The sequence below is a fragment of the Clinocottus analis genome, unplaced genomic scaffold, assembly GCF_023055335.1.
Source record: "Clinocottus analis isolate CAN_PGR_092001 unplaced genomic scaffold, fCliAna1.0.p SCAF_21, whole genome shotgun sequence".
NCBI lineage: Eukaryota > Metazoa > Chordata > Actinopteri > Perciformes > Cottidae > Clinocottus > Clinocottus analis.
Genome location: NW_027175943.1, coordinates 9,714,212 through 9,735,445, shown reverse-complemented (window position 1 = coordinate 9,735,445; position 21,234 = coordinate 9,714,212). Strand labels below are relative to the sequence as shown.

The window sequence follows — 21,234 nt, the reverse complement described above, 5'->3', positions numbered from 1 at the left end:
AGGACTGCATACTGTCTCTTGGCGCTTTCTAATCTTCTTTTCTTTTCTATCTATCCACCTCCATCTCTTTCCACTTCACTTTTCCCTCTGACCTGCATCTCCCATTATCCTCTTTTCTCTTTCCACATCCCTCCTTACTGCATATCAATTTTCATCTTTCCCTTAATTTCCCCATCCTCCTCCCATGTTTTGCGGTTTTCCAGATCTCGGTAAATATCTTCCGCACTCTCCCACCAAGCGAGAATCCAGAGTTTGACCCTGAAGAAGATGAGCCAACACTCGAAGCCTCTTGGCCGCATCTGCAGGTACATACATACAATCCTGTCACGGTAAAAGTGATGACCATTTCCTGACGATTTACATAATATCTTCAAAGGACAGTTTCTCTTGATTAAGATATGTTCAGAAAAATGTGTTGACTTTGTGTTTTTCTTGCTTTAAACAGTTTAGGAATCATTGTGATGCTTTTGCATTGTTTTTCAAGTTAAAGGTTAACACAATGCAGGTGTCAGTAATTAACGTTAAAATGGGCCCTGGTTTATATTCTATACTATATTCGGTGGCTTGGACAATTCCATAAGGCACATAACTCTCACAAGGTGTTGCTTGCAGCGTTCAGCATTTATCTGCACATTAATATACCATACTTGAGCCTGAGCTCTTTTAAATCAGTCAAATCTGCTGTTTAAAGCAAAAATAATATTGTGCCCAAATGGCCCTGTTTTATTAGCCGGAATCACAAACTGTGGCTCCAGCAAAGGAGAACATCACAGCCTCTTTATTCGGCTGGTGGTGTTTGCCCAGTATTAAAGAAGATTACCGACGTTACCGAGAGCCACTTTAAAATAAACTTTGTTTCACATTTTGAATAAATTACACTTTTGATTTCTTGCCAAGAGTTAGATGAGAAGATTTATACTCCTCTCGTATCTGCAATGTGAGGCCACACCCTGCAGCCTGTTAGCTTAGCTTAGCATTAAGACTTGAAACATGGGAAAGAGCTAGCTTGGCCCTGTCTGAAGGTAATACAATAAGCAGTATTGTATCACTAAACTCAGTTAACCGGCTTCTGGTCTTAGCGTAAAAGGCATCATGTTCCTCATGAAACTGTTGCCAGAAAAATGAATAATTCCCGAAATATCAAAAACACAGACACACATCACATCTCAACACTTACTGTTTGTGCCTCCATCAGCTGGTGTACGAGTTCTTTCTGCGTTTTCTGGAGAGCCCGGACTTCCAGCCCTCCATGGCCAAACGCTACGTTGACCAGAAGTTTGTCCTGCAGGTAAATCCTCTCTCTCTCCTTGCGGTTTGTCAAATCCAAAGCTTTTAAGATGTTTCTAAAACCGCAATAAATGGAAAGCTATAAATAAATGAAGCTCTTCCTTGAAACAGCAGGTATTGCAGAACAAAATATTATGGAGTGCTCTTGAATTGTATGATCTAAGTTGGGGGACTTAAACTCAACAGTTCTTGTTTTGGGTTCAATATCTTGTTTTATTTTTTAAAGATATTAGTTCAAATCAGTTCATTTTGCTCAGCAGATAGTAAAAATATCACCATGAAAAGTTTTTACACAGAAATATAACACATCCTCTTGATAGATGGTGTTTGCCTCCTGTTGTACTGTAAGATTAGAGATTAGTTTGTATTTAATAATAATGCATATTATGTTAAGGTTAGGGTTTGGCTGCAGGAGTGAGGAGGTTAGGGAATGAATACGCTCAGAAAACATCCCCACAAGTCCCATAATACAAACTGTATTTGTGTCTGTAATTATCACGTGTGTGTAGCTCCTGGAGCTGTTTGACAGCGAGGACCCCCGGGAGAGGGAGTACCTAAAGACCATCCTGCACCGCGTCTATGGAAAACTACTGGGCCTCCGAGCCTACATCCGCAAACAGATCAACAACATCTTCCTCAGGTATGGGCGGGCTCCCACAGTCCACTGCGTAGGATTTAAGGGTACTTTAACATCAATGAATCCAACATCCACCAACAAAGACCATCAGCAGGGGGGAACGCTGTGTTTATGACACATGCGTTGTTTTAGCTTGGTGCGCCATGATTTTACAAAAGTACAAAACTGGAAATCTTTTTACTGGTTTATCAGTATTGGAAGAGTATAATAACGTCACACATTGTTTGGTTGCCCTCTTTGCTCATGTTTGAGTTACATGATACAAATTTTTGTACATTACGTTTAAGTAATTTTATACAATTTTTTTATTCCATCTGTATATTTAATATTCTTCTTACCGTTATTTGTTTTATTACCGGTCTACTGTTTATTTATATTACTTGTTTTTTATTTGTATTTACTTGTGAGCAATGCTGCTGAAATCCTGTAATTTCCCCACTGAGGGACTAATAAAGGATTATCGTATCTTATCTTATATTTAGTGGTTCTATAACAAATGAAACCTGTCTCAAACAGTGAACAGCTCCTTTTTATTCCGCTGAATCAATACAAGCTATAATATTTCATTTTCAGTATCATTCTGTGGGGATGGCTTTGCACCCATTTGGTCACCAATTAGTTGATACTTCCGTAGTTCTTTTGCTGACTCTGAACTTCATCTCGTCGACTGTTTTTCGCGCACAATTACTGTCTGGACTGAAGCATCGACCAAGAGAAAGATGGGAGAGGGTTTAAGGGACATGACATCTAAATGTTTGCTACATGCAGTATTGTCTGGCTCAGATAAACTAGTGTTCTACCACACATGCACACAAACAGGCGTGTTGCATGACTGTCCACATCTGCACTCACTACATCACTAATGCATCCCGAGCCTGCATCTACCCCGAGAGTTAAATTGTTGTGTGGTGACTCAAATTTCCTCAAATAATTGGTTAAACAGCACAAACTAACAAGAGCACTGTGATGTACAGTCATGTTTCATCATTGCCCTTCACCAAGTGTGGCTGTACTGTTGTGTTGGCAATGTAATTCAAGCACAGGAGAACAGCGATGCTGCAGCGCACTCTATTTCTGTCTCCGTTAACTGGTTTCAGTGTCATTGTTTGTACATTTTGACAGCTAAAAGATGCAGATTAAGCATACACGTGCTTTATTGATATTCTAATCCCTTTCTCTATCACTTAATCACAGAGGTATCAGAGTTGTGTTCCAGAAATCTTTTTTTTATTATCAGTTCTTTAAGAAAGTCAGGAATGCCAGGGAATTATATGTATTTGTAATTTATGTGAACTGTTTTACTATTTCAAGAATTCCAGTCCTTCTTTTAGTCCCTTTTACTTTTGCTTCTTCTGCTGATGCATCATTGCAACTCACTCTATGTGTGTCTGTTGTATCTGATCTTCAGGTTCATATATGAAACTGAGCACTTCAACGGTGTAGCGGAGCTTCTGGAAATCCTCGGCAGGTTTGTGTGAAATCATGCAGTCACACTTTGGGGCAAACATTGCTGCACTGGAGGAAAAGCATGCTTTGTAGTATATCATGGCCTATTGAATGCATTTGGACTTGAGTGTGAACACACAGACACATAGTGTACTTGGCCAGCTGCTCCTATCCATGTGACAGCTGGTAACTCGCTGATTTAAGCAACTACGAAAGATGGCGACGAAGCACAACTACTTCTGCAACTGCACAACACAAAAAACAATTCATTAGCCATTTATTGTATATTTATTATCGTTACCTCGTTCTTTTCAGGCAAATACAACTGTGGCTGCAAAGACCGAAGGAGTAAGAAATTAGTTAAAAGGCAAGGGAAAGGGGGCGATGAATGAGTGAAGGTGGGCGGTGGCAGGAAGGAGAGTCAGAAAGTAGAGCGAGTATAAATACATAAATGAGAAATGACTCAGAGGTTTGTATAGTTTGTCGCTGTGTCTCTGAGGCCAGTAAGAGAAATATGAGGAAGATTGAAAGGAGGGAGCAAGGGAGGAAGCCAAACTGGTAAACAAACATGTCTTGCTTTCCGCCTGTACTCGTACGCAAATGAATGGGGGCGAGAACGGAGAGATGACAGTAATAAAGAGAAATAAAGGGTAAGAGTAAAAGGAGGATGCACACAAACAAGATTGGTGATATTATCTAGTCTGTTTACAGTCTCACTCCCTCCAAACGCAGAATGTTGTTCAAGGAATAGTTCAACATTTTGGAGCGGAACACAGATAAAGAAATGAACCTCATGTCTGCTTTACTGAACTGGAGTCAAGGCTAGCTGGTCTCAGCATAAAGACTGGAAGAAGAGGGAATAGCTCGCCTCGCTCTATCCAACATGAAAACATATTGGAGACAAATGACATGGTTAAGTGTCGACCTGACTAATATACAATATGATTTTGTAATGTCATATCAGTGTGCGACTGTATTCATGCTACATTATGATGTATATTGAATATAAGGTAAGGTGTAGAAGTGTAGTATTAGTAGTATAGGCCTATGCTATAGTATGACATAGTGTGCAATATCACATAATATTATTTTAGTATAGTACAGCAACAAAGAATTGCATAGAATATCGTCTCATAGTCTCATATAGTAGACTAGCAATATATATATATATATATATATATATATATATATATATATATATATATATATATATATATATATATATATATATATAATCAAAGTTAGCTGGCGAGGTTGGAAGCATGAGGCCTCGTTAGGATAAATACAGAAGAGGTTGCTGTGTCTTTTGCATTTCTTTGTCCTCTATTATTCAACACTATCGTTAAATATTTCTTACTGACGTCATACATAGAAGTAGTGGAAGAGAATTAACAAGAGTACGAGTTTAAAGAGACAGACGGCAGTCGTTTGCCTAAGTTTGGATTATTACTCCGCATTAAAGGGAAGAACGTTAGCGTGACCACACACTTTATTTGCTAACTCTGCCAGCAGGATAGCTGCTGTTAGTTCAAGCTACATGACAACCGAACCAGCCAGCGAGGTAGGATGTGGCCTTGTAATGCTGACGTGCATCAAAGAAGAGGGTGGTTACGCTTTCTCTCTGGGAACGACAAGGAGAAATGGAACGAGACAGGGAATAAATAAAAGGCAATTAAAGAGAGAAATCAGTAAGCAAACAAACTAATGGAGTCAATAAATATGAATTTCTCTCAAGAACAGTCTGCGCTGGCATCTAGCTTATTCCCTCTTTTCATTATTACACACTAATAAGAAAGAAAAAAAAGAGAATGGTGATTTATTTAAAGTGCTGGAATATTTAGCAAAACATCTTTTTCCTCAGTATTTCCCAACATAAAGGATAAAGAGGTTCATACACAATCAGATTTTTTTTTCCCAATCCATGGCCACCTGATTGAACAAGCAAATAAAAAAATGATTGATGACTTTTGACAGGTTAAGGCAGAGAACAGAGGTGAGAAAAGATGGAGGGATGAGGGACGGAGTGAGGAAATAGTGAGTCAGAAGAGGAGGAAGGAGGAGCGAGAACAGGAGAGGAGAGAGAGGTTTGTATTCATGTTGGTGGTAACAGAGATATTTATAGCTCCTCCCACACAGAGAAGAAGAGAGAGAGAGAAAGAGAGAGCGAGAGATGGGCGAGGGAGGATTCATTGTACAGGAAGAGAGAGGGAGAAAAAAAATCAGAATTGAGATATTATTGAAGAAATGTTCCATCAAACAAAGATGTTATTTGGTTGACAAACACACAGATACACAGACAGAGAGACACACAGACAGAGACACAGACACACAGACAGAGACACAGACACACAGACAGAGATACAGACATAGAGACAGAGACACAGACAGACAGACTGATACAGAGACACTGAGACTTGCCAAGTTTAGTTCCCACTCTTTGTCCCTCTGGAGGCTGAACTACGTCCATTCAGTCAGTGTAGCGGTGAACAGAGCGGACCACGCATTTATCCAGTCACTTGGAAATGTACGCAGCACAAGAATAGACTCCACCACACAGACAAACGCACATGCATACCCACATGTGAATCATTGATTTGAGGAGTAACATGTGATGACTTCATGTGAATAAATATGCATCAATTTTGCTGCTGTCTATCGAGTTAAAACACACAAAAACATCACCCCGTGGTTTAAGTCAGTAAAAAGCAAGTATGTGAGTGTAGAGTGAAAGTGTTTGACTGTAACTCCTTTCCCCCAGCATCATAAATGGCTTCGCCCTGCCCCTGAAGGCTGAACACAAGCAGTTCCTGGTTCGGGTCCTCATCCCGCTACACACGGCGAAGTCCCTTTCCATCTTCCACGCACAGGTCAGTGACATGTGCCTGTGTGCTCCAGTATTTCAAGTTCCTTGCTTGTATATAACTTGAGTGTTACCACCAGCTTCCTTTGATTCCTTACTGCGTTAAAAAAAACTTAGAGAGCCATATATTCTTTATGTAACACACCTAATACAATTACTCAGAACCAAATGTGTTTTAGTTTGACGGCATGTCGACAGCCACATGCAGGAAACAGATGTTTATTTATTTAATGGTCTGTTGTACCGTACAAGTGTTTTTTCATGTGTGTTCAAATGTTTTTCGAAGGCCAACACTGATTTTGTTTTCATATATTTTGTGCCAGTTATTTTGAGAATACAGGCAAAAAAAACATTACTAAGTTATATAAAATATGTGGTGTTTTTGCAGTTCTGAGATATGCTTTATTGTAGGTTTGAGAGACCCTAGTCCTCATAGAATCAAACTGGGTTATTGCTAATCTCGCTAGTCTTTTTCTCATCTTGACAAATCAGCCAAACATGTCTCTCAAATGCTGCAGTGATTCCTGCGATGTGTGAAATGTACCACAAGGAGGCAGAGTTGAGTCACGGATAAAACTGCACAGCCATGCACTTGCTTTTGAATTACACCCAGTGTGTGTGTGTTTGATTTCTTTGGTGTGTCTGTGTGTAATCATAATATTTGACAACATAGATGGCAGCAAATTTATTGTGTGTGTGTGTGTATGGACATTTTGTTTGTGCTACACATTGTTTGGTTTGCTGAAAGTGCAGTTTGTACAGAGGTATGTGTGTGTGTGTGTGTGTGTGTGTGTGTGTGTGTGTGTGTGTGTGTGTGTGTGTGTGTGTGTGTGTGTATTCTGGGTTTCAGCATCACCATGCCCTACATTTCTCCTCCCCTGTCTTCCTCCCTGTGGTTCACACACATACATTATTCACACGCTCAAACTCACACTCGGTTAGACAGGGTCACAGGGGATACATGCTGGTGGACAGAAGTTTTGTGCTAGGTGTAGGCAGCGCGAGAGTGAGTGACCCAGATCTCGATCTAAATATCAAAATATAATATCACAGTGGCACTTACTCTCCTTAAATCTTCCTCACTAGTATGAAATACATTTGAATCATCCTTACAGTAGCTTAGTTTTGACAGTCTGGACCACTAGCTCAATGCTAGCTCGCTCCCCTTCTTGGTATATGGAGCCAAAAGTTACTTCTAGTGGAAATCAGTCCAAACAATTGTTAGCTTAGCTGATTAAGTTCAACTGAACAAGTGAAAGCTTTCATCTGGAAAACAACCAACACGATGTGTTGAATATTGTAAAGAGACAGATGTCTTACCAATATGAGGATTAAAAAGCAATGTCATGTAGGCTCGTTAAAAAAGGGAAAATAACGCCTCATATCATAGCACATGAGCTATACAGGGCTATGACGGAGTTAAGTCATTAGCTAGCAGGGAAGTTGACGCTGTGCTAAAATGTGAGCCATGGTAGACGCACACATAAGGCCAGAAGCTTAGACGCTGTTTCCATAAAGGGGTTTTTATCCTTGTATGAAAATTGGAAAAATTTTCTTTACACGGAAATTGTGAATTCCAATATCAGTTTGACTTAAGTGGCACTGTGAATGAGTCAGCACAATTCACAGATCATGTTGATTTATGTTTATATTTAACATAATCATTTAAAGTACTGCTGGAAGCATGGAAAAGCCTTTTTGATGTGCAGGTTCTGACAAACTTGCAGGCAAAAAGCCAACATTAGAGCTTTCTAGAATGACTTCATCCCCAGAAATAGACCCTGGTTTGAACTGTCACCTTGACACATCAATATTGGTAAAATCTCTGCCTTAGAAGGACTACAATGCTCGTAATCCTGAGCCTAACAGCGGCCTCTTGCACTCACATGTCCTGGCCTGACAACAGAATCCAACATCATATTTACCCCAAGCAGCATTTCTAATGTCTCGCTAATACTTTAAATGCTTTGACCGACCAGTGCCTTCACTTTAATCCGCCTCTTTTTCCTGCTTTTATTTTTATTTCAAACTTGACATCTCTGCTTTCACCAGCCCCCTTTGCTTATCCTCCACTCCCTCTTCCTGCTTCTCTAACCATGTTGCAGTGTGAGGGTGAGGGACAGGAAAGTTAGGGATTGAGCGGGAAAGAAGGCAAACAAGAAAGGTGCACTGTCAGAAGGAAAAGGGATTAGAAGATGAAAGATGTGGAAGATGTGAAAGCCAGACAGGCAGAGAGACAGCCAATGGATCTACAGGTCAGGAACGAGACAAAGACAGAAACAACAACAAAAAGAAGAAAGAAAGAAAGTCAAATGTGATTGTCCTACAAAAAGATAAAGAACAGCCATCAATAATCTGACAGTATTCAACCTCTACTGTCTGTAACTGTAAAATTATACACAGTAGAGGTTGTGTATACTTTTATATCAATGCCTCCTGAACATACTTATCTAAAAGTCATAAAATAGACCAGTACAGTAATCATTGGAACAAAGCAAAGGTATAAATAGAACAGAGAGGAAAGACAGAAAGGCAGAGAAAGGAGGTCTAAACTCTATCTCACATTGCCCTTAAGGGACTTTGTGTGTGTGACATCACTCCTTCCGAAGTAAACACACGCACACACAGTCTCCGTCGCCACGGTGCCCACTCGCCACGGCAACCGGCCTGGGTGGAGGGGGCAACCACAAAACACACACGCACGCACGCACACACACACGCACACACACACACACGCACAGACACGCACGCACACATCCGCTGAATAATAGGAAATGATTGCAGATCATATAGGAGGAGGAGACAAGAGCTGATGTAGAAGTAGACACACACTTGTGACACATCTCACCCTGGAAAACGAGTCTTTCCGATCTTTAGCAGTGTGTAATCCTGAGGGATAAGTGCTAAGATCCCCCTTGTCTCATTGACAGATTTAGGAAATGTGTGTGTGTGTGTGTGTGTGTGTGTGTGTGTGTGTGTGCGTGCGTGCGTGTGTGTGTGTGTTCTAACCACGTCTCCTCCGTCCTTACAGCTGGCCTACTGTGTGGTGCAGTTTATGGAGAAAGACGCTACAGTGACTGAATATGTAAGACTGTGTTTCATTACATTTATGTACTTACTACAACACACTTCCTCATCAAATTGAAAAGAATAATGAAGTTCCTAGTTTTGTAGTTTTTCTTAATCGCTGCATTTTGTAACCAACATCTAGATTCCGGCATTTACTTTGGTGTGTACGATGTTATAACTGATGTAAAGTATGGACAAAACTACGAAATAAGACTCAAATAGCATAAAAGGAAGCAACCAGTCACATGACCATCAAACATCATAATCAGTGTTAATCCGTAAGATTTTTTTCTTCACCAATGTGAACTTAATTGCTCAGAGGTTGAATTAGAGCATTTGCTATGAGCTAACTCTTCATTCACCAACATCAGTACAGTGAAAAAGAGACAAAGTTAATGAAATATGAGTTAATGGAGATGGCACAGATGGGCCCCAGCCAGCTACCCCGCTGAGCTAATGGCTGCAGTGTTTATTCATATTAATTTGCTGCGTGGTTTCTCTGCAGATCATCAGAGGGCTGCTCAAGTACTGGCCAAAAACCTGCACGCAGAAAGAGGTGAGACAACAGATCATAAAACAACTCTGATGTTTCGTGTAGGACTGGTGTATTGCAAGTTATTCCTTGAAGTGTTTTATTGTACTGTCGTTAACACAAATTTTGGTTCTGTCCTTTGTGTATCGATTATAAAAATGTGTTTGTCGGCGTGTCTGCGTATTCAGGTGATGTTCCTGGGGGAGATTGAGGAGATCCTGGATGTGATCGAGCCGTCTCAGTTCATCCGGGTCCAGGAGCCGCTCTTCAAACAGATCGCAGCCTGTATCTCCAGCCCTCACTTCCAGGTACACAAAACTTCTACATTCACACCATGCTGGTATGTCTTTTGTTATCAAAATGCACAAGTTAGTGGGAAAAAAACAGTAGTCCTAAGCCTGATTACAGTACCCTAATTAGTTATATCACAATGAAAAATCAAACCAATGAAGGTCAGTTTCTTAGATAACTTCAGAAACTGTGGGCACAAACACGAGTCTGATGAAAAGAAAAATCCTGCTACAATTTTGACAAACTAAAGCCGACTCCCTGTGTCCCTGTGTGTGTTTTAGGTAGCGGAGCGGGCTCTTTACTTCTGGAACAACGAATACATCCTCAGTCTGATAGAGGAGAACTGTCAAGTCATCTTGCCGCTGGTGTTCGCCACCCTCTACAGAGTCTCCAAGGAGCACTGGAACCAGTCAGTGGCTCACACACACACACACGTTCACACACACGCACACACACGCACACACACGCACACACACGTATGCATACAAGTTGTTTGACATTAACAAGCTCATGTAAAGGGCAAAAATCCTACAAAAAGAAAATGTGCATAGTCGCCTCCCACCACTGCTAATAAGTAAGAAGATCACTTAGCAGTTAGCTTCACAGATGCTAAAAACGCTAACATCCAAACACTGACAAAAATGTACATCCTAAAAAGTTAGCATTCAATCTAATATTCTACCAGAATGACCGACATGTTTTGATCCAGGCAACACATACGGTTGAAAGTGGGTTAATATCTCTTCAAAACCAAGGCTTCTATCTCCTGACCCACAATGCCATGGGACTGATTATCCTCAATATCCTCTTACTCCATCTCCACAGGACCATTGTGTCTCTGATCTACAACGTGCTGAAGACCTTCATGGAGATGAACAGCAAGTTGTTTGATGACCTCACTGCCTCCTACAAAGTGGAGAAACAGAAGTGAGTATGACTCACTCTCTGTATGTGCCTGTGTGCGCGCGTGTGTGTGCGCACGTGTGTGTGCGCACGTTTGTGTGTGTGTGTATTAGTGTCACTGGATACTAAAAGTCTCTTAAGTCATTTTTTAGTCGCTATTTCTTCCATTATCCATCACATCGTATTTCACGTTGTCCTGTAAGTATGTGTTGCTTTGGTCATCTTTTCAACATGCATGGCATCATGACTACACTTAGTGCCATGTTTCAAACTCAGGAAGGTGGAGTAGTTGAACATATTTGCTTTCTTTCCGAGATGAGAAGGTCACGATCGTGTATGTCAATCTTACGTCTGTGAGTTCAGTACGGTTAGAGTCAGGGCAAGGTTAACTTTAGCATAAAGACCGGAAGGAAACACAGCTAGCCTGGCTTTATTCAAAGTAGAAAATATATATAAAACATCTCTAAAGAAGAGTAATTCACTTATTTGAATGTTTTCTTCTTCCTTTTTGATGACATTAAATAAGAATCTGTTAACAATTGCCCAGGTTGTCCAGTCTTCGAGGCAATGCTCCTTATATTTAAGTATTCGCCAACAATTCCCTTAGGTTTTTCTTCCACGTCCGAGCGTACTTTGGCTTGTCTGAAACATTTCCCAAAAGCTAATTTCTTGTTTCTTTTTCTATCCATCCCTCTTCATCCCTCTCTTTTTCTCCTCCCCCCTTCAACCTGCCCCCGCAGGGAGCTGAAGCGAGACAGGGAGCGTGCAGATCTCTGGCGAGGCCTGGAGGAGCAGCAGGACCGCCGGATGCAGATGCTCACCGAGGCGGCCAGGAACCAGCGCAACCTCCAGGAGCGAGGCGAGCGAGGGGACCCACCGAGTCCTTCGTCCCCGCAGACGTCTCACTCCGACCAGCCCGAGCTCAAGCCCAGCGGGGCCTCCTCTTCCTCCTCTGGAGGCGGGGAGAGTGCCACCTAGGTGCTGCTCTGCAGAGATTGGATAGCACGGGGGTTAAGGGACAGGGAGAAGACATGAGGTCGATGGTGAAAGTGTTGGGAGAGAAAAGGTACAAAACAAATCCACTGTTCTTTTAATCTTGTATCACCGGGAGTGTGGCTTTTTGTGAAAAAGCGCACAAACTCAGTGATCCGAGGTAAACATCGCACCTTTTTCTTTTCTGACAGACTTGTGTGAAACTGGTTCGTTTTTTGCTGTACACACATTATGTTGCAGATCAGAAGATGAATATTGTCCGAAAGTGCAGACAGTCGTTTTAATAAGTGGCTGGTTTATTAAACTGCAGGTCAGTATCCAAAATTGGTAGCTGGCCTGCTTCAAATCAGCCTCAAAATAAGAGATGAAATGTCTCTTTTGGTGCAACACTAACCACATTAAACATGGGTCTAACTTGATATTCAACCGACCGAGTCAGACTCTATACTGTGGCCACATATTTATCTTTCAGTCCGAGATGCTTATTTCATGCGTGGATAGCACAATGCATTAATGAACAAAAAGAAGCAATTTCACACAAATGTCCCAAAACTATTGCTGCACAGACCAGACACACACACACACACACATTCACACACACACACACAAACACACACACACACACACACACACACACACACACACACACACACACACACACACACACACACACACACACACACACACACACACACACAAACACATAAGTACATATTGACTGTATATATGAAATGACAGAGCTACAGAGATGAGTTGTAACTAGGTCAAACAAAATCTCACACAAAAACACTCGACTGACACCACAATAGTCCATTCAGGTTTACAGCCCAAACACACACACACACACACACACACGCGCACACACACACACACACACACACACACACACACACACACACACACACACACACACACACACACACACACACACACACACACAGCTGGTTCTGGCGCTAACTTCTCTCCCATTCTGTCGGGGTTCCACCAAAGGACGAGCCTAAAGTTTTTCAAGGTTAAATAACCACTGATGAAGATGATGATAATGATATAAAGTACAATACTGTTCCTTCTTCTTACTTGTTACTCTACTACTACTACTCTACTCTACTCTAAATACTACTGATGATGACGATGATGATGATGATGATAATGTTTTTATATATATACATATGTCTCTGGATATTTCTGTAGTGTATTATGGGAGAAACACTAGTGTAGCAGATACCATAAAGGGGAAGGCCGGCTTGAATTTTGAATTCACATCACATGTTACCTGTATGAGGCCATAATGTGAGGGCTGAAATTCAGCGGAATTCCCCTTTAACAGACCTTAAAGCGGGGAAGAATGAACTGGATTGGCGGTGGCTGTTTTTCTTTTCTTTTTAAATTTGGGATGTTTGTGGTGCGATGGTGTATTTTAAAGGGGTATTTCTAAAAACGATCCAAAAACATTCCATGTTCAAAGATTATGTTTTATTCTGTTTGTTTGAAGGTGCCCTGTGGAGCTTTCTTGTAAGCAAACAAAGTTATGTTTACATTCAGTGTTACTCACCAAAAAACACACTGTGTGTATATTTGAGGCTCGACAAATGTGTTGAATGCGTTTCCTTTCTCAAACAACATCTATCAAGTTGGATTTAAGAAACTACATATTTCATATTTTAACTCTTGCATTGTTTACATACATGTTTACTTGCTAGCACTCTCCTTCCCTGCCGTCGTTGGCATATTGCCAAGTTTTGTTGCACATTACCGCCACCAACTGCCGATCCAATACAAACACAATGGGGACCCGCTCATAAAAACATTACTCTAGAGCGCCACTAGTGGTCAAAAGCTCCACAGGTTACCTTTATTTTTTTGGCACACAGGGATGATTTTTTTTTCGATAAAGGATTTACAAATTGACTTCTTTTGACTAGGTTACGTTTTACAAAGTTGAACTTCAAAACCCCCCCAATTCTTAACCAAAAATGAATCCGAGCAGACTAGTATACCCGGCCTATCACAGAGGTTACTGGAGGACAAATAAAGCGCACCACAAGTGTTTCAGACCAAAAGAAAAACACGGTGATCCAGTTGGATTTCTGAACCCGGAGCGTCTGTTCCTTTAGGATCAGCAGACCTGACGCTGCTCGATGGCGACCTTGACGATGATAACCTTTTTCGGTGTGAACCAAGAAAAATCTGTTTATTCTTGTCTGATCATTTGACGGAGTGATGGGATAAAGAGAGGAGAGGGAAAAAAACTGAAAAAAATTATTTTAGCAATATTTTCATTCTTTCAGGATAATATGTGTGTTCTTAGGGGGTTAAACATAAAGTGGGTGTCATACTCAAAAGTTTACCCCCCACTCTTGTTTTTACTCCTGTTGCGTCCTTGATATTCACATTGTCTTAAAGGTACTTTTTGTGTAAATTTATTTGATGAAAAATGACTTTGCTTTGTAATTATGTTGTTTTTCTTCTTGTTTTTTGTATGATCTTGTTCATTTTGTGAAAAAAACTGATACTGATGCTATTTATTTTCTATTTGATGATGATGGTCAGGTTGTGTGTGTGCGTGAGTGCGTGTGTGCGCATGTGCGCGAGTGCACGTCGGTGTGTGTCCAGTGAGTGAATCAGTGAGCAGGAGATGTGCGTAGACAGAGCGATAGAGAATGAGAGAAAACTGTTCTCTCTTTGTTTCTTTTTCTCTCTCTCTCCTTCTCTCCTTCCTGAGGGACAGGGTGAATCCGAATGTATCGTACAACTAATCGATTGATTGTTCTTTTTGACGCTTAAGACGTAGAGCTACCTGTCGGCTGCTTCATAACCAAACATTCAAAAACCCTTCAGACCAGCAGTTTTTTTTAAAAACACTCACTTCAAATATTGGCTGAGTCAACAAGGCTTTGAAATCCATTTGACTAACAGCTCTCGGATTGACATTTCAAGTTTTATTGAGCTGATTTAGCATTTCAAGCCCAATTTCCAAAGGTTTCTGCATGCTTTAAGTTAGCTCTGAGTTGGGTTAGCTTGTTCCGATGCTTCCAGGCTGCGTTCACACCTAATCTGCCATCGCTTCTTTCTACAAAAGAGATTTGAATGTTCACTCTGCAGCTTTGCGTTTAACTGCAATCGCTGATATCGCATCCAACATCCAGGTCAAATAATGTCCAAATTGTGAATGAAAGGTCAACATATTATTGCATGATGGTACCTGAGCAATCTCCGGGACAACTGAGCAAACTCCATCTGTTGATGATGACGGTGTGAGAAAAGATTGAAAGCTCTGGGAAAAGCGAAACAAAAAGAAACCTTTTGGCTTGAAACCCTGTGGTCTTCACATGGACCTGATTTGCGAAGTACCACAGGGAAAGTGAAAATGTGTGTGATCCTATCGGGTGCTCAACATCATAAATACAATCCGTAAAAATACATAAAGAAATTGCAGAAGACCTGGAAAATAAAATAGTAATTAAATCTATTGTCCTTTTAAACTAATTGTGATCCTTCTGAACTATCTCATGACCCCCATGTTGGGAACCATTGACATAAGCCTTTCTCCTCTAACTACCATAATACTCAATAGTTGTTGTCTTTTCTGGCAGATTTGAGTTTTCCTCACGTAAAGCGCACAAATTTGTACGTGCTCTACGCCAGCCACAGAAAATGCATTGATGGAATAGTGTTATAGCAGCGTAACACCAGTAAACAACTCTTAACCTACACCTGCAAACAACAGTTGGTTGGGCAAAAAAACAGAGTTGGATTTCAAGCATTGTTTTGATTCAGTCAAAAAACACTCAAAAAACACCACTCCAAACAGACAAAACATGACCGCACTGTCATAAAACTCAGCTTACCTTATGATTTTTGTTTGACTGGCTTACTCACAAACCCTCTTGATTGTTATTGTCAGTCGGTCAGCTGACTCTGGGAAAACAGGACCCCAGCTCCCACTGTTCTAGACTTCTCACTTAATGATCAATAGTAATATTCTTCTTTCAAGAATTACGGTGTGTCGTACATTCTTGAATTGCTCCGGAAAAGGAAGAGAGAGAAGAGAGAGTGTTTGTAGAGAGCTCGGGTATTGTCTCACAGACAGTCATCCAACGCTGGTTTCATTCGCTGTCCCATTTCTCCTCTGTGGCCATTTCCATGTGGACCAAATTGAAACAAATGCTTTAAATCAGAGGGGTGGTGTGAACAGATACGATGAAAGCAGTAAAGGTACAAAAAAAGAAAACGCAGGAGGAGAAAGACAGAGGAAAGAAAAGACGTAGAGTTAGACACGATAGAATGGCAATAAGTCAGAGCAACAGTAACAGAATGAGAATATAATGTTACCGAAACCTACAACTGCATTACGTAGCAATTTCACTGAATTTCTAGATTTGCACTGTCTGCCCAATGGTCTGTGTTTGTTGTGTTGAAGAAAAACCTTAGAGAAGATGATTAAGATGATGCAGGGGAAGAAGAAGATGTATATTTTGGGGACCAACACAGCGGTGGGGGTGGGGGGTGGGGGTTTGAATGTAGAGAAGCTTACTACTGTACGTAACATTACAGCGGGGTGTAGAATGGAGAAAAAAAACTATGTGCTAAAAATGAAACTTCACTTTGAGAAAACACTCTGGGAGTCTGCTGTTTTTGTGTCACCTCTTTTGTCTCTCCAATAATGTGAATTACACCTCATTGTATTGTAACTTTGATCAACAGGCAAAATGCATGTTATGTAAATATGAACCAGTTTATATAGACAATGTGTCTTTCAGTGTATTGTTTAGATTTTCCACTACCTCCCTACGGCATCAAACAGCAGGCAAAGTTATCACCTAGCTATTTACATTTCCCTCACGAGTTTATGGAGAAAACTGGAGATTTAATTCTGGACTAACATGCGTCTAATTAGATGATACTGTCGACGTCATTTAGCATAAAAAATGCTGCTTTGCTGAAAAGTGTAGTTTTGATGTATTTTCCAAACGTTTTAGGCAACTATTGATTCCCATTCGTTTTCATATTGTGGTAAAATCTGTTAGCAGACTTTTGTAACTTGCTTGAGTTGAGTAATTCATCATACTTCACATAAAATATCATATCATTATGATGGAAAAATGAAGGGAAACCAACGGCCATGGAACTTTAGAAAAATGCGAGAAAAACTCTAAAGCAGCAGGGCTGGCAAAATGGTTAGCGTATGGATATAAATGTGTGCATTATAGTAAATGGGCTTGAACATGTAAAAACATGCAAAAAGTGAAATGGTTTAAAACTTTAACAACAAAAAGGTCCATGTGACAGCACTGATGAGGTCACATTATCTTGTTTAATCCATCTAATTTAAAATCGACAGGACTTTTGAAAGTCATATCCGATGCACCTTTGGTCTAGTGTCCAAGGTTTTAAATAACCCATGCAGTAAAAGTTTAAAAGTTATGTTCTTTGTTGTCATAATGCCAATCCTTTGTCACAGTAAGTGTCAAAATGAGTACTGGCAATCCTCACATCACTGAGAGTGGACCCAAGTTGGATAAAGAACTCACACAGAACACACACACATGCACACACACAACGCACACACCCAGAGAGATACAGGCTGAGGCTAAGAAAACATAGACAAGCATTAGTTTTTTCCAGGGAGTCTCCATTATTTCTGGCTTGGGGTCTCTAATGGTATTTCATTGTAATTGCTATGATGTCAGAGTGTCCGTCCGCCCTAATGGCCTCCTAAAAACAACAATAAGGATAGATTGGTTCCATTCACTGCTTGTTGTCCGGGCAGAGAGACACCGGAGTCCAGCTGCTCAAATCCCTGCAAGAACTTCAGCTGAAAAGGTGAGAAGTGATTTTTGTTTTTATATCCATGAAGTAATGTAGAGCAGATATACATTCCTTTGACTAATATTTACCTATTTAAGATACTTTGAACTGCTTTAGGGACAAAATGTGTACATAATTATGTTAGCAGGCTATCTTACTCCACAGTTGGTGTAGTTCCATCGCTCATGTGGAGTTATTGTACTCACGTTAGTGTCTCATTGCCTATAAAAGTATTCACATCATTCCGTTCATGCAGAAAGTATTTTTATGTCAGTGTTATATTTCTTAATAAGCACTCTACAGTCTGTCTGAGTTGAGGTGATTCCAGTTGTTTTAGTGCAGTTTAAGTGGTTTGCTTGAAGAGTAATTAAGCAGATGTCTCCAGAAACATTTAGGAAATGACCTTTGATTCTGATTGAAACAAGAAAAGAAAAACTGCTCTTTCTGCAGAACTGTCAGATTTGTCCTGGAGAATTTAAATGTTTTTTTTGTTGGAAAGTTAAGTTTACTTTGATAATTATCCATTTAGATAATTACTTTGATTTATAGATACATTTATTTTTACAACAGTGTGCCATAATAAACACCAGAGGGACTTCTGTTTCAAGGTGATGTCACATTATTCAGCTCTAAAAGTCTCTTTCAGCTATTTTGGTTCATCTTCCCCTATATGTGTAAAATATTGACACGATAACTCTTAGCAATTGATTATCTATCTCAAGTAATAATTTTAGTGTGTAAACATGACAAAAATAATCTTTATTTTAAGGTGAACTGTTGAACGCAGGTAGAGAAGGTCACCTGTAGCTGAGCTGTAATGGATCTACATATTTGAAAAAAATAATATTGCCTCCATCAAAGACACTTTACTTTTTTTCTTCTTTCCCAGCATGCATCTTCATCCCCTGTCCACCTCTTTCCTCCTCCTCTTCCTCCTGGTTGCCGGGGCAGCGAAGGTGTGCGTTGCCCTGACAACAACACTGCACGGTTTCCGAGGCTGCGCCGTGCGAGAGTTCTCCTTCGTGGCCCAGAAGCCGGGCTGCAAGGGCCTGCGCATCAGCACCGAGGCCTGCTGGGGGCGCTGCCACACCTGGGAGGTAACGCACACAGACACGCACACAGACACACACGCACGCACGCAAGCACGCACACACAGCACATAAGTTACATTTTCGCCAAAGTAGGAGTCACACTCTTTTCTTTTGTTATTTCTGAAACATGAAAAATAAATGATTATTCAGTTTATTTTAACGGCGAAGGACTCAACCCAAACCCACAGAAGGCCAATGACCAATTTATCGGCTCAGACCCATATGTCATTGTTGTAAGACGTGCTTAAATCCCTCCAAGCAGGCAGGGCCGCTGAACTTCTACTGAACTCATTCTAGTTTGCAGGGATCCAAATTTAACCTCTGAGTCGATTGAAAGAAAAAGCTTCGGGGAAACATTAGTCGGACTCAAAGCCTTTAGAGGAGAAAGAGCTCTGAATCAGCAATACCAGAGCTGACTCAGCACATGGCAGGAGTACATTTAAAGTCGCAGTTTAAAGTCCACTTCCTAGCTTTCAACAGGTCTCATGGTCCTCCTCAGCAGCTGGAGGTTACTCATTTGACATTAAAAATTGAAACTGATGATTTCCCGTAAGTGGACTTTTTAAACTGCATCATTTAACTTCATTCCAAAGAAGACAGTGAGATGTAGTTGAGAGCTCAGGAAAGAGCTTGGAAGTGGATTCCAAGCTCAAGAATGAACCAATTTCGTCATCATGTCTCCAACACGTGCTGACAAAGTGTAGAGATCTTAGACAAGTGTTGCATTCACTGCCAAAAGTTTCTCTTTGTACATGGGGAAACTGGGTCGAGTCAAAGAGCATTTGGAGAGCAAAAGTAACTTGTGTTCCTGTGTGTGTGTGTGTGTGTGTGTGTGTGTGTGTGTGTGTGCGTGCATGTGTGCGTGTGTGTGTGAACCCTGCAGAAACCTGTGCCGGACCCCCCCTACATCCACCGACAACACCGCGTGTGCACGTACAGTCGTGTCCGTCACATGACCGCCCGCCTGCCGGGCTGCCAGCCCAACATCTCCTCTCTCTACCACTACCCCATGGCCCTGCACTGCCACTGTGCCGTGTGCTCCACACAGGACACGGAGTGTGAGACCTTCTGACGGGCAGGACGCCGCCTTCAGCTGATAATATACATCTAAAATTCCTGTAGAGGCTTTTCATATTCATGTCGAGTAGTGAAGTTTAGACTATGTTAGTAAGGTCAGTACGCCACAGCTATGCAGATGTAGTTGTGTCTAGAAATGTTTGGTTCTCAAGGGAACTGTAGTCACACGCTTGCACTCCTCAACACCCACACCTGTTTATCAGTATGTTGACATTAGAGAGAAGCAGACTGGACATTGCACGTCACTTTCTGTGAGAAAAGATGAGAACACGGGATTCTCCTCCTCTTAACAGGATAGAGCGAATCAGATGTTAGGACGAGGGGAGACGAACCTGTGACGATAAACTGTGTCTGAAAAGGCCCCACTTCCGCTCGTGGGGCAGTTGTTCTTCTGCCTACCTGAAAGTTGGTTGTTCAACTCATTGCTTTTGCAACTGCAACGCTTGTTACTTTACCTGTGATTGAGAAAATAAATTCCGGAAAAGAGAGAAGTTGTCGAACTGAATTCTTCTGGAGGCTACACCAGGCTTCCAATCATGTTCACGCTAACACAGCCAACAACGCTATCAACAGCTTTACTTATGTGAATGACTCTGAATAAAACCAATACATCAAGACTTTTTACTAAGTGTGATGCTTGACATCTCGTGACCTAGAAATTAGTCTTTCTGCTGACTGAAGTTGTGTGTGTGTGTGCGTGTGTGTGTGTGTGTGTGTGTGTGTGTGTGTGTGTGTGTGTGTGTGTGTGTGCGTGTGTACTTATACAGGAGATGTAACAGAGCAAGCATCACATACAAAATAAAGGTTTTACAATAATAAGTTTATATTGCATTTTTATACATTTGTATACAATAAATTTTTATACAACAACTCGTACCTACACGTTATATTTTGCCGTTTGGGCAAAAACCTTGCGAAACTCTCGTTGCATGGTCGAGATTAGGAAGTATAATAAGTTACTTTTTATGTATTACTCCTTTGAAAATAAATTATTTTACTTTAGTTATTAATCTAACCTAATTATGTTACGTGTTATATCGCTATATTATGTATCTGTTAGAGCATTTAAGTCAGTAAATCAATCTGCATTGATCTGTGAATGAATGTGGTTGATTCTTAAAGTATCTGCTGTCCTCAGCTGGTTTATGTTGTTTGAAATGATTCTCCTTCAGGAGGGAAAATCCCTGCAGCACCTGAAGGCAGCAGGACACACAGAGCCTTACACCATTCACTGTGTTTA

The 21,234-nt window shown here is 40.9% G+C and overlaps 2 protein-coding genes across 2 annotated transcripts in view; both read left to right on the top strand.

Annotated features, from left to right (window-relative positions):
* The window catches only part of ppp2r5b (protein phosphatase 2, regulatory subunit B', beta), a 31,039-nt gene extending 18,335 nt beyond the window's left edge, over positions 1-12,704 (top strand). Inside the window, exons 3-13 of the mRNA XM_068587347.1 lie at positions 204-305; positions 1,196-1,288; positions 1,797-1,927; positions 3,333-3,392; positions 6,129-6,237; positions 9,262-9,315; positions 9,805-9,855; positions 10,020-10,139; positions 10,404-10,531; positions 10,948-11,049; positions 11,766-12,704. Coding sequence (XP_068443448.1) covers positions 204-305; positions 1,196-1,288; positions 1,797-1,927; positions 3,333-3,392; positions 6,129-6,237; positions 9,262-9,315; positions 9,805-9,855; positions 10,020-10,139; positions 10,404-10,531; positions 10,948-11,049; positions 11,766-12,003 — 1,188 coding nt within the window. The 3' untranslated portion in view covers positions 12,004-12,704. The remainder of the gene's footprint in view (positions 1-203; positions 306-1,195; positions 1,289-1,796; positions 1,928-3,332; positions 3,393-6,128; positions 6,238-9,261; positions 9,316-9,804; positions 9,856-10,019; positions 10,140-10,403; positions 10,532-10,947; positions 11,050-11,765) is intronic.
* A 5,954-nt stretch (positions 12,705-18,658) lies between these two features.
* On the top strand, positions 18,659-20,467 carry LOC137792458 (glycoprotein hormone beta-5-like). The gene is made up of 2 exons (XM_068588149.1): positions 18,659-18,923; positions 19,801-20,467. Exons 1-2 carry the CDS (start codon positions 18,717-18,719, stop codon positions 19,987-19,989), a joined length of 396 nt encoding a protein of 131 aa, XP_068444250.1. The 5' UTR covers positions 18,659-18,716; the 3' UTR covers positions 19,990-20,467.
* Positions 20,468-21,234: the final 767 nt, after the last annotated feature.